This window comes from Peromyscus eremicus, chromosome 7, assembly GCF_949786415.1.
Source record: "Peromyscus eremicus chromosome 7, PerEre_H2_v1, whole genome shotgun sequence".
NCBI lineage: Eukaryota > Metazoa > Chordata > Mammalia > Rodentia > Cricetidae > Peromyscus > Peromyscus eremicus.
The window spans coordinates 51,490,492-51,502,698 of NC_081422.1; the positions used below are offsets into that span (position 1 = coordinate 51,490,492).

The 12,207-nt window shown below is 41.4% G+C and overlaps 1 protein-coding gene across 1 annotated transcript in view; it reads left to right on the forward strand.

The window, feature by feature from the left end:
- Ptpn9 (protein tyrosine phosphatase non-receptor type 9) overlaps positions 1–12,207 on the forward strand; it is a 90,258-nt gene that overhangs the window by 61,815 nt on the left and 16,236 nt on the right. The window contains exons 6-8 of the mRNA XM_059267940.1: positions 1,815–1,925; positions 5,160–5,488; positions 10,494–10,587. Coding sequence (XP_059123923.1) covers positions 1,815–1,925; positions 5,160–5,488; positions 10,494–10,587 — 534 coding nt within the window. The remainder of the gene's footprint in view (positions 1–1,814; positions 1,926–5,159; positions 5,489–10,493; positions 10,588–12,207) is intronic.

Consider the following 12,207-nt stretch of genomic DNA (forward strand, 5'->3'; position numbering starts at 1 on the left):
CTAGTACTTGGAAGGCAGAGACAGGCGGATCTCTGTAAGTTCAAAGCTAGACTGGTCTTCAGAGAAAGTTCCAGGACAGCTGGGGCTACATTGAGACAGAGAAACCCTGTCTCTAAACAAACAAACAAACAAACAAACACTAACTGGAAAGACAGAGAGTAACAGTGAAATTAAGATTGGTTTATTCAAAACGTAAGAAAAATTAGGGTAGGAGATTTTTAAAGCTACAGTTGCCTTTTTTAAAGCCAATTACCAGGATTTATTTATTTATTTATTTACATACATACTTAATTTTCATGTGTGCATTAATGTGTGTATATGTGAAGGTCAGGGATCAACCTTAGATGCCATCCTTAGGACTTGTATACCTTGTTTTTTTGAGATCATGTCTTTCCCAGGGACTTGGGGCTCACTGATTATTAGGCTAGGCTGCTGGCCAGTGAGCCTCAGGGATCCATCCTTTTGTCTCACTTGTGCTGGTGTTACACACCTGGGTTTTATGTGGGTCCTGGAGATTGAGTTCAGGTCCTCCACACTTGTGTGGTTTGTGCTTCCCTGACTGAGCCATCCCGCCAGCCCCCTGGTTTCTTACTACATGGGAACCCTGCTCCCGAGAAAGGCTGGAGTGTGAAAAAGTATCATGAAACCAAGCACTGTCACTTAGCAGTGATATGCCATCTCTATGTCTTGTATACATAGGATTCTCTTTTTTCCTCTAAGAGTTTAGCCTGTTCCTTTTTTGAGACCTCATTTGTACGTGTACACACTAGATCATATTTATTTATTTATATATTTATTTTGTAGTGTTGGGTATCAAACCTCGGTCATGTGTATGCTAAGCACACACTATCACTGAGTTATGCCTCCAACCTAGATTGTATATATTGGTTTAATAAACAAATGGAGAAAAGATTAAAAATAGGGGCTAGAGAGATGGCTCAGAGGTTAAAAGCACCGACTGCTCTTCCAGAGGTCCTGAGTTCAATTCCCAGCACCCACATGGTGGCTCACAACCATCTGTAATGAGATTTGGCGCCCTCTTCTGTATACATAATAAATAAATAAATCTTTTAAAAAAATTAAAAATAGAAATATTGTATATGCACATAGATATTGAACTAAATGAAGATTATATGAGTAACATGTTTATTTTATCTTCAGTTTATTAAAAACCTAAGTTTTTTTTTGTTTTGTTTTATTTTTTGATTTTTCGAGACAGGGTTTCTCTGTGTAGTTTTGGTGCCTTTCCTGGAACTCGTTCTGTAGCCCAGGCTGGCCTCGAACTCACAGAGATCCGCCTGTCTCTGCCTCCAGAGTGCTGGGATTAAAGGCATGAGCCACCACTGCCCGGCTAAAAAACCTAAGTTTTAAGAAGCCGAACTTTTGTAGGATGCATATTTATATGCTTGTGTGTGATCTGTGTGTGTAGAAAAGTCAGGGCTGCAAGATGGCTGAGTGGTAAGGCACTTGCTGTGAAAGCCTGGTGACCTGTGTTGAATACCTAGAATCCATACAGAGGTGAAAGCAGGGGACTCATGTGGAGTCCATGTGGCACCATGCACCCACTCGCCAGTAATATAAAATAAAATAATCGTTCTTGAGCCATAAAGTTGATGGCTAACATAAATGTAATATTTAAAGGTAGATCAGCTTCTAATTTCTTCATTTCTCTTAATCACTTTAAACCTACCTATTTGTCTGAATTAAGCTGTCAAATTACTCTGTTCACTGGGAAGGAAGAAGAGTGAAAAGAAGCCATACTTTGGGCCATACAGTATCCTTGGGTTTTAACTCTTTCTATGTTTTCAACACAGGGAGCATTTCCAGCTCGTTTGAAGAAGGTGCTGATTGTAGGAGCACCCATATGGTTCCGAGTGCCCTATTCTATCATCAGCCTGCTCTTGAAGGACAAAGTCCGGGAGAGGGTAAGGCAGCCTTTTCTTATTGGAGGTAGATAAATAGATTCTAGTATCTGCCAGTTAGGCATCTGCTTTCAAAGAATCTTCTAGTTTATCTCCCAGAATGTTTTTTCTTTTTTTCTCCTTAAAGATTTATTTATTATGTATACAGTGTTCTGCCTGCATGCCAGAAGAGGGCGTCAGATCTCATTACTGATGGCTGTGAGCTACCATGTAGTTGCTGGGAATTGAATTCAGGACCTCTGGAAGAACAGCCAGTGCTCTTAACTGTTGAGCCATCTCCAGCCCCTCCCAGAATGTTTTCTGCTCCTGTTATTGTATTCACTCACATTCTTCATTCAGTCATTAGCTTGGGATAGAACACCGACTTCACTGTCCACAAATTTGTTTTGAGTTGGAAAACGCCAGTTTATCTGACTCTTTCTTCACACCACCTTGAATAAAACAGTATTGGAGGGACTAGAGAGATGGCTCAGTGGTTAAGAGCACTGACTGCTCTTCCAAAGGTCATGAGTTCAGTTCCCAGCAACCACAGGGTGGCTCACAAGCACCTGTAATGAGATCTGGTGCCCTCTTCTGGCCTGCAGGGACACATGCAGGCAGAATGCTGTATACATAATAAATCTTAAAAACAAACAAACAATATTAAGAAAAAAAAAGTACTGGACCAATGTGTCCTAGGAGTATTTTATTTCTATTTATTCATTTTTCAATAATTTATTTAACTTTATTTTACGTGCTTTGGTGTGAATGCAAGTATCAGAAACCCTGGAACTAGAGCTACAGATAGCTGTGAGCTGCCATGTGGATGCTGGGAATTGAACCCGGGTCCTCTGGAAGAACAGCCAGTGCTAGTGCTCCCAGCCCATGATCCATCTCTCCAGCCCCTGAGAAGTATTTTAAGGATTATATGATTTCCAAAGTTAACTTAGTGCTGCATAAGGCACTATAAATATTGAACAGAATTGAAAGGTTTTGAAGGTTGGGTGTGTAACTCAGTGTCAGAGTGCATTTTCAGTATGCCCAAGGGACTAGGTCTAGTCCCCAATACCCTAAACCAAGACCAAGACCAAAAGTCAGCATTTAACATATTTGTACTATCTGAACAGGTATTAGAGTTGATCTGGGGCTGAGCATGTAGTTTAATGGTAGAGTACTTGCCTAGCTTTAAAAGGCCCCTGGAGTCTGTCTCTAGTATACAGAGAGGGGGGGGGGGAGTAGAGAGGAGAGCAAGCCAAACTTTGGTTTGGCTGGAAAGTACTATTAAGTTCCTGTGACTTTCAGAGTGATAGGGAGGTCTCTTCCTGGTTTTATTTGTTCCTTTTCTTTTGGTCTTTTTGTTTGTTCTTTGAGACAGTTTCATTCTGTAGCTGAGGCTGGCCTATAGCTGTTCACTGTGTAGTAGGCATCACATTCATGGCTGTCTTCCTGTCTCAGCCTTCCAAGTACTGGGATTGTAGGAGTGTACCATCATGCACATCTCTGGGTATTGTGTTTTCTTTCATTGGTTTTTTTTTTTGTGTGGGGGGGGCTGGCATCTTTTGAGACAGGGTTTCTCTGTGTAGCTTTTGGAACCTGTTCTGGAACTCACTATGTAGACCAGGCTGTCTTTGAACTCACAGAGATTCACCTGCTTTTGCCTCCCAAGTGCTGGGATTAAAGGCGTGCACCACCACCATCCGGCTGTGTTTTCTTAAAACAGTTTCTTATTGCTTCCATTTTTAAAATGTCCAAAATAATATTTATTATTATTATTATTAGTAGTAGTAGTAGTAGTAGTAGTAGTAGTAGTATTCCTTTACCCAAGACCGGGTTTCTCTGTGTAGTTCTGGCTATCCTGTAACTTGCTTTGCAGACCAGGCTGGCCTCCAACTCACAGAGATCCACCTGCCTCTGCTTCCCACATGCTGGAATGAAAGGCGTGAGTCACCACTGCCTGGCTAAGATCTGTTTTTTTCAATTTTACCTGTATGAGTATTTTGCCTACATGTATGTCTATGTACCATGTATGTGCCTGGTGTCATCAGAAACCAGAAGAGGGCATTTGGGTCCCCTGGAACTGTAGTTAAGCCATGTGGATGCTGCGAACTGAACTGGGTCTTAATTACTTAACATCTCTCCAGCTTTTTTGAGCTAGTTCTTTAAGAGGTGGAGGAGGAAAGGGGATAGCTTTTTAAGAAGAGGTTGGGGTGCTGGAGTGGTACCTCAGTGGTTAAGAGCATGTACCTGAGTTGGGTTTCCAGCACCCAAGTTGGTTGACTCCTCACTATAAGTGCAATTCCAGGAATTTAATGCCCTCTTCTGGCCGCCCATCATCTGCATGTGGTATACACTCAGACAGACAGACAGACACACACACACACACACACACACACACACTTAAAAAAATAAGAAGAGGCACCAGCAAGGGGACAGTCTTTTAAGAATAGCATTCCTGCCGGGCGGTGGTGGTTCACGCCTGTAATCCCAGCACTTGGGAGGCAGAGGCAGGTGGATCTCTGTGAGTTCAAGCCCAGCCTGGTCTACAGAGCTAGTCCAGGACAGGCTCCAAAGCTACAGAGAAACCCTGTCTCGAAAAACCAAAAAAAAAAAAAAAAAAGAAAAGAAAAAAGAAAAAAAAAAGAATAGCATTCCTGTGCTACAAAGATTTTAAAGAGAACTAACTAGGCTATCTTGGCCTAGCATGGCTATATTTAAGTGCGTAGCAGAATCAAGTATGATTACTTATCTAGTGTTTTCTGAGATGACCATTTTGAGGTGTCTTTGTCTTTTGTGGAAATCTGTCTTTGAGGACATTCGTACAAAGCCGTGAGTAAAATATAAGCTAAGAGATTTAGAATAGGTTGAGTTAGTATACAACTGCAGAAGTAGTCATTACCTATGCATTCTTAGCTTCTAGAAGGAAGAGTACCAGCAGGAGATGTTGCTGAAAAGCCTTGTTGATAGTAGGAAGCCTTTGTTCACTATCCCTTCATTTCAGAAGAGAAGTAGCTTGGACTCTAATTCCAGGAGTGAATTTGAGAGACAGTCTCAGGATTCAAACTTAGCTACCTGAGAAATTCATAGGATTTTAATCCAAAGGGAATAAAATTCACTCTGCTTCTTTTCAAATATAGAGTGGTCCAAGCAAATTTTCTCTGATTTTCAAATCTAATGTAAGCACATTTGTTTTTTGATCTTGTCTGTATGCTTTCTGACTTATAGCCTCAGGGCTCAGTGTAGCTCTTTGTGTCCTTACAGATTCAGATATTAAAGACATCTGAAGTTACCCAGCACCTGCCTAGGGAGTGCCTTCCAGAAAATCTGGGTGGGTACGTCAAAATTGACCTCGCCACTTGGAATTTCCAGTTCCTGCCCCAAGTGAACGGCCACCCAGATCCCTTCGATGAGATCATCCTGTTTTCCCTACCTCCTGCCTTAGACTGGGACTCAGTACATGTTCCAGGTCCCCATGCCATGACCATCCAAGAGTTGGTAGACTATGTTAATACCAGGCAAAAGCGGGGCATATATGAGGAGTATGAAGACATCCGCCGTGAGAACCCTGTTGGCACTTTCCACTGTTCCATGTAAGTAGGAGAGGTTTGGGTCAACAATCAGTTCCCAAGGTGCTTCTGGCAAGTGATGACTGCAGCTGTTTCGATACCTCAGTTCCTTTATAGAGGGTTTCCCTGGGGTCAAGAGGCTGCTGTGGATATCGCTAATGGGCAAGCAGTTTAAATAATGTAAGAGTTTGTGTGTTTATTTTATAAGTGGGCTCTGGGACTGGCGGGACTTGGTGGCGGGAGCTGGAGAAAAATTCTCCAGCTACAAGAGGCTTCATGTGAAGGTGAAACATGGTAGTGCATGCCTTTAATCCCAGTGTTTGGAAGACAGATGAAAGTGAATCTATGAGTTGGAAGCCAGCCTGGTCTACATAGTGAGCTGCAGCCAGCCAGGACAGCACTTGAATGAATGAATGAATGAATGAATGAATGAATGAATAGTAAGTAAATAAATAAAATGTTTCATGGGGAGATGGTTAAGTGGGAAAGAGCACTTACTCTGCAACATGAGGATTTTGGTTCAAACCTCCAGCCCCCATATAAAAAGGTAGGTATGGCTGCACTTGCATATAATGTCACCATTGTTGGGGCAGACACAAATGGGTCCTTGAGTGCTCACTGATCCAGGCAATAGGTTAAGAACAAGAGATGAAGACAGCTGATGTCTTGCCTTGTCCTTTGCATGCACATACACAGGCACGTGCACTTCTACACTCAAGGGCACACAATACATACATACCAATATACACAGAAAGCTTCACAGGCACTTAATAGTTTTGTCTGGACTTGTTCTCTCCTGCTTTGGACTTGTTGATGTCTTATGCCTTGAAACTTCTGGTGGTCTTTGAGAAACCTTGTAATGATCTTTATATACTTCTTCCTTTTTCTATTCATTCATTCATTTGCTTTTTATTCATTCATTCATTCATTTGCTATTTATTTGTTTGTTTGTTTGCTTACTTATTATTTGAAACAGTGTGGCCCTGGCTGGTCCGAAACTCACTTTATAGACCAGACTGGCCTTGAACTTACAGAGGTCCTCCTGTCTCTGCCTCCAGAGTGCTGGTCTTATTATGGGCATGTACCACTGTGGCAAGCTTGGATATTTTCTTGAAATGCAAATGCTGTTTAAGAAAGACCTACAATGTAATAAAATGCTAGATCTTGTCAGGAAGGGGTACTGTGTATTCAAAAGAATTCTATGACAGGAAGAGAGAAGAGTTGCTTCTTAGGAATTTAACCTCTTAGGGCTTTGCTTTTTCTCAAATTCTCCCATAAAATCATCTTGCTAGTTTATCACTCTGATTTATAATGTTTTGATGACTACAGCTACAGCCTAGGGCATTTCTCTCCCTTTTGTTTTGGGGTGTGTTTGTGTATATGTGTATCTGTATATACTTGTATCTGTATATCTGTGGAGGTGTTCTCCTCAATTGTTCTCTACCTTATTATTATTATTATTTTTTTAAATAATCAGGTTTTTTGCTTTATTTTGAGACAAAATCCTAATATGTAGCCTTGGCTGGCCTGAAACTCACCAAAACAGGGTGGCCAGTGATCCTTTTAACCTCTGCCTCTAGTGCTGGGATTAAAGGTGTGCACCAACACACTTATATAGTTTAGCATGTTTTAATTTTTTTTTAATTATTGTATTTTATGTGTCTGAGTGTTTTGCCTGCACGTGTGTCTGTGCACGCATGCATGAAGTGCTCACAGAGGCAAGTAGAAGGCATGGGATCCCCTGGGACTGGAGTTAAAGAAGAATGTGAGCCACCATGTAAGTGCTGTTTGTAACTGGGTTCTCTGGAAAAGCAACTAGTACTCCTGACTGCTCAACCATCTCTCCAGCCCTCTTACAATGTTTTAATTGGCTGCTTTCCTCCTACTAGTGAGCTCTGCAGGGTGAATTCCATCTCTAGCGGGTTGACGCATTGTAGCTTAGCAAACGGCCCTTTTATTGTTACACAATTCATACCTTTAGCAAGTCATTCCTATACCAAAACCTCTTATCTAAGCCCCCAAAAGGAATAATGTCAAATGCAAATTCTCAGTAAAGGAATACCACCATGTTCTGGGTCGTTCCTAACACAAGTTTGCATAGGTTTTGAACCCCTAGGGAGCTCAGATAAGACTGGAGACAGGAGGTACCGGAGACAGGAGGTACCGTACCGGAGACAGGAGGTACCGTACCGGAGACAGGAGGTACCGGAGACAGGAGGTAGCAGTCACAAAAGGCAGATGAAAGCTATGTGCTAACACTCCTGGAGCTGCAGGAATTCTCCCAACATCTTCCTGCTCCATAGGGTCTCATCCTGCCCAGGCTGCACTAAGACTTGTTCTGTAGCCGAAGATGGCCCTGAACTTCTAATATTACTGCCTCTACTTCCTGTATGCTGGGGTACAGGTGTGCACCACTGTCTTCTGTCTCCTCAGCAGGAATCAAGGAAACAGCTTAGGAGCAGGGAAGAGTGATAGCCTTTTTGAGGAATTTAAGATTTTTATGTAGGTCCCCACTGCAGTTATTTACTGCCTTAAGTAATTGCCTTCAAAGAGTAGGTTTTGTCTACTTGTACCATTCGAACCAGCTGCTATTTTAGAATCGAGTTTGATGAGAGAACTTCACAGGCTTGCCTTTTTACTGAACTTTGGAGCCCAGTTTGATGATCTGGAACTCATAAACCTCATTAGCGCCTGACCTTCCCTTCTTCAACCAGGGTCTAGTAAAACTACCTACACAGAGCAAACATATCTTTCTTGGAATTCTGGAGTGTGAAGTAAATATCAGAATGTTCACAACTACTCAAAATTTCCATAGCATTTTTTAATTAAAAATACTTTTAATTTAAAAAAAATTAATTAAAATATTTAATTTGGGGCTGGAGAGATGATGGCTCAGTGGTTAAGAGCACTGACTACTCTTCCAGAGGACCTGGGTTCAATTCCCAGCACCCACATGGCAGTTTACAACTGTCTGTAACTTCAGTTCTAGGGGACCTGATACCTTCACACAGACATACATGCAAGCAAAACACTAATGCATGTAAAATAAAAATAAATAAATAAAAAAAGTGGGAAAGTCAATTTGCTGGGCGTTGGTGGCACATGCCTTTAATCCCAGCACTTGGGAGGCAGAGCCAGGTGGATCTCTGTGAGTTCGAGGCCAGCCTGGTCTACAGAGAGAGAGCCGGGACAGACATCAAAACTACACAGAGAAACCCTGTCTCGAAAAAACAAAAAACAAAAAGCAAAATTTTTTTTTAATTAATTTTTTTTTAAGACAGTGTGTATGGTTGTCTGACTGAGAATATCCTCTATAGGCTTGTGTTTGAAGACTTAGTGCCCAGTTTGTGGACCCATTTGGGAAGGATTAGGAGATGTGGCCTTGTTTGTGGAGGTTTATCACTGGGGATGGGCTTTGAGGTTTCTTTTTTTTTTTTTAAAGATTTATTATGTATATAGTATTCTGCCTGCATGTATGTCTGCCTACCGGAAGAGGGCACCAGATCTTATTATAGACAGTTGTGAGCTACCATGTGGTTGCTGGGAATTGAACTTAGGACCTCTGGAAGAACAGCCAGTGCTCTTAGCCTCTGAGCTATCTCTCCAACCTGGGCTTTGAGGTTTCAAAAGACTTTCTGCCATTGCCAGTGTGTCTCTTTGCCTCCTGCTTACCATTTGAGATGTGAGCCCTCAGCCCTTTTTACCATTTCTACCATTGTTCCACCATCGTGAACTCTAACCCTCTAAAAACATAAGCCCAATTAATTAAACTCTTTAATTTGTAAGTTGTCTTGGTCATAGTGTTTTGTCACAGCAATAGATAGGACACTAAAACAGACGGGGTCTCTTTACATAGCCCTGGCTGTCTTGGAATTCACTATGTAAAACAGGCTGGCCTTGAATTTATAAAGATCTACCTGCCTCTGCCTCCTGAGTGGTGGGATTAAAGGTATGCACCATCATGCCCAACTTCTGATTGAATTTTGGAAGAGGAAAAATAATGTGTTAGTAACTAAGAAGGAACTAAGAAGAGGCAATTCTCTGCTTTCGTGTGTGTACATGTATGTATTCTCCTGAGATATTTATGTATGTGTTTAGTTTTATTTATATATATGTATATTTTGTGTGTATATACATATTATAATATATTTAATATAATATATAAATATTAAAGTCCAGGTTTGGAAAAATGAATTGCCAATTAAAAGAACTTGCTGCTCTTCCAGAGGATCAGAGTTTAGTTCACAGAACCCACACTGGTCAGCTCACACACAACTACTCATCACTCTAGCTCCAGGGGATCTAGTATTCCTTTCTGGTATGTGCAAGTACCCATATACACGTGACATATAATCACACAGACATATACACATAAAATCTTTGGGGGCAATAGAGAATGCCTCAGCAGTTAAAAAGACTTTCTGCTCCTGTAGAGGACCCTAATTTAGTATCCAGCACCCACATGGTGGCTCCAAATTGTGTGTAATTCTAGTTCCAGGGGATTGAATGCTCTCTTCTGTCCTTGCTGGGCATCAAACATACTCTTTTGAGTCAGGCTCTTGTGTAACTCTGGCTGGTCTCAAACTATGTGTGTAGTAAGTTTGACATTGAACTTCTGAGCCTCCTGGCTCTACCACCTGAGTGCTGGGCTACACCCAGCTTACTTAGAGACTGAGGATCCACACCAGTGTTTTGTACCTGGTAAGCAAGTGCTATTCCAACTGAGCTACATTCCCAGACCTCCAACAATATAGGATGTTATTATATATGGATGGTCTTGGTAAGTTTTTAATCAATAATATATCTAAATAATTTTTCAGAGCCAAATAGTACAAAGCAGAAGGCAGTGAGGGTGGATGATATGCAAGCACTCCTTTACTGAGCGATACAGCCCTGTCTTTTTCTTTTATTTTTAGAGAAGGAGTCTTGTGTAATCTTGGTTGTCTTAAAGTTCTCCATGTAGCTAAGAATGACCTGGAACTCCTGATCCTCACACTTCTCCTTATTTTGACTTGCTCTTGTTCTTCAGGTCTCCAGGAAACCTAGAGAAGAACCGCTATGGAGATGTCCCCTGCCTGGACCAAACACGAGTGAAGCTGACAAAGCGCAGTGGCCACACTCAGGTAGGGAGATAGATGCTGTGTCTTCTCAGCACCCAGGAAATTCAGCTCTTCCAAGGTGAAACTTATTACTGGCTGCAGGTGGCTGAAATGGAGATGAGTTTGGGTTCTGACTTTGTTATGCATTAATTGTGGCTAGAGATAGTTCTTAAATGTCCATATTACCATATTGAAGAGAATAAATGAATTTTTTTTGTGAATGTTGATAGTATGGTATTCCTTTCTTTCTTTTTTTTTTATTTTTATTTTTTTTTTATTTTAAGGCAGGATCTTATTATATAGCCCTGCCTGTCCTAGAACTCATTATATAGACCACGTTGTCTTTTAACTCACAAAGATTGGCCTGTCCCTGCCTCCTGTGTGCTGGCATTAAAGTTTTATGCCATCAGCCGAGGGTGGTGGCACATACCTTTAATAGCAGCAGTTGGGAGGCAGAGGCAGAGGCAGGCAGATAGAGATCTGTGAGTTCTAGAACAGCCAAGGCTAAGTAGAGAGATCCTGTCTTAAAAGAAAAAAAAAAAAAGGAGGTTTATGCCTTCATGCCATGCTGTTATTTATAGTTTGTGTATGTGTACACATGTACATGGGTGACAGTGCCTATGAGGAGGTCAGAGGACAACTTTTGGGAGTGGGTTCTCTGGGTTGAATTCCTCCTCAGGCTTTGTGACAAGCGTAGTTACCTGATGTGCTATCTTGACAGCCCAAGTATAGTTGTTTGTTTTTGTTTCTTTGAGTCAGGGTCTTACTATGTAGCTTTCCCTGCCTGGAACTGCTATGTAGACCAGGCTGGTCTTGAATGTGCAGAGGTCTGTCTGTTTGTCTCTGCCTCTGCCTTTGCCTCTTCAGAGTGCTGGGATTAAAGGCATGTGCCACCATGTGTGGCAAAGTCTTTTTTTTTTTAAATACTTATTTATTTATGTATGTGTATGCACATGAAGGTCAAGGGATAACTTTCAGGGGTTATTTCTCTCCCACCAGGTGGGTTCTGGGGATCAAACTCAGGTGATCATATTTGATGTCAAGGGTCTTTAGCTGCTGAGCCATCTTGCTAACCTATTTTTTTTCTATCTGATCATCATCTTTTTTCTATTAACCTCTGTAATTATAAATATATAACATTGGTGGTATACTTGGAAGGTTGAGGCAGGAGAATGGCAAGTTCTATTCTAGCTTGAACTAAAGAAAGAGTTTGTAGCCAACTTGGGCTACATAGCAAGATCCTCTCAAATAAAGTGTAGAGTGAAATCAACCAAACCCTGGGCTGGTTAGATGGCTCAGCGGGTCAAAGCATTTGTTCCCAAACCTCACTTCAATGCCCAGAACCACATGGTAGAAGGAGAAAAATGACTTCTCTCCAGCTTGTGGTTTAACCTTCATATATGTGCTGTGACACACAAGTTCGTGCATGTGTGTGCACATGCACACACAATAAATAAATGTGAGGGAAGAAACTTAAGCAAATATCTCCCCCTATCCTCACAAATTACCAATGATTACAGTTTCTCTTTCAAAGTAATGGAACTTAAGAACATCTATTTAACATGGCTCACATTATAGAGGCTTGGTATTTTAGCTAAGCTGCTTGATCATAGTACTGCTGAAATTGTCCTCATACATTGTCTT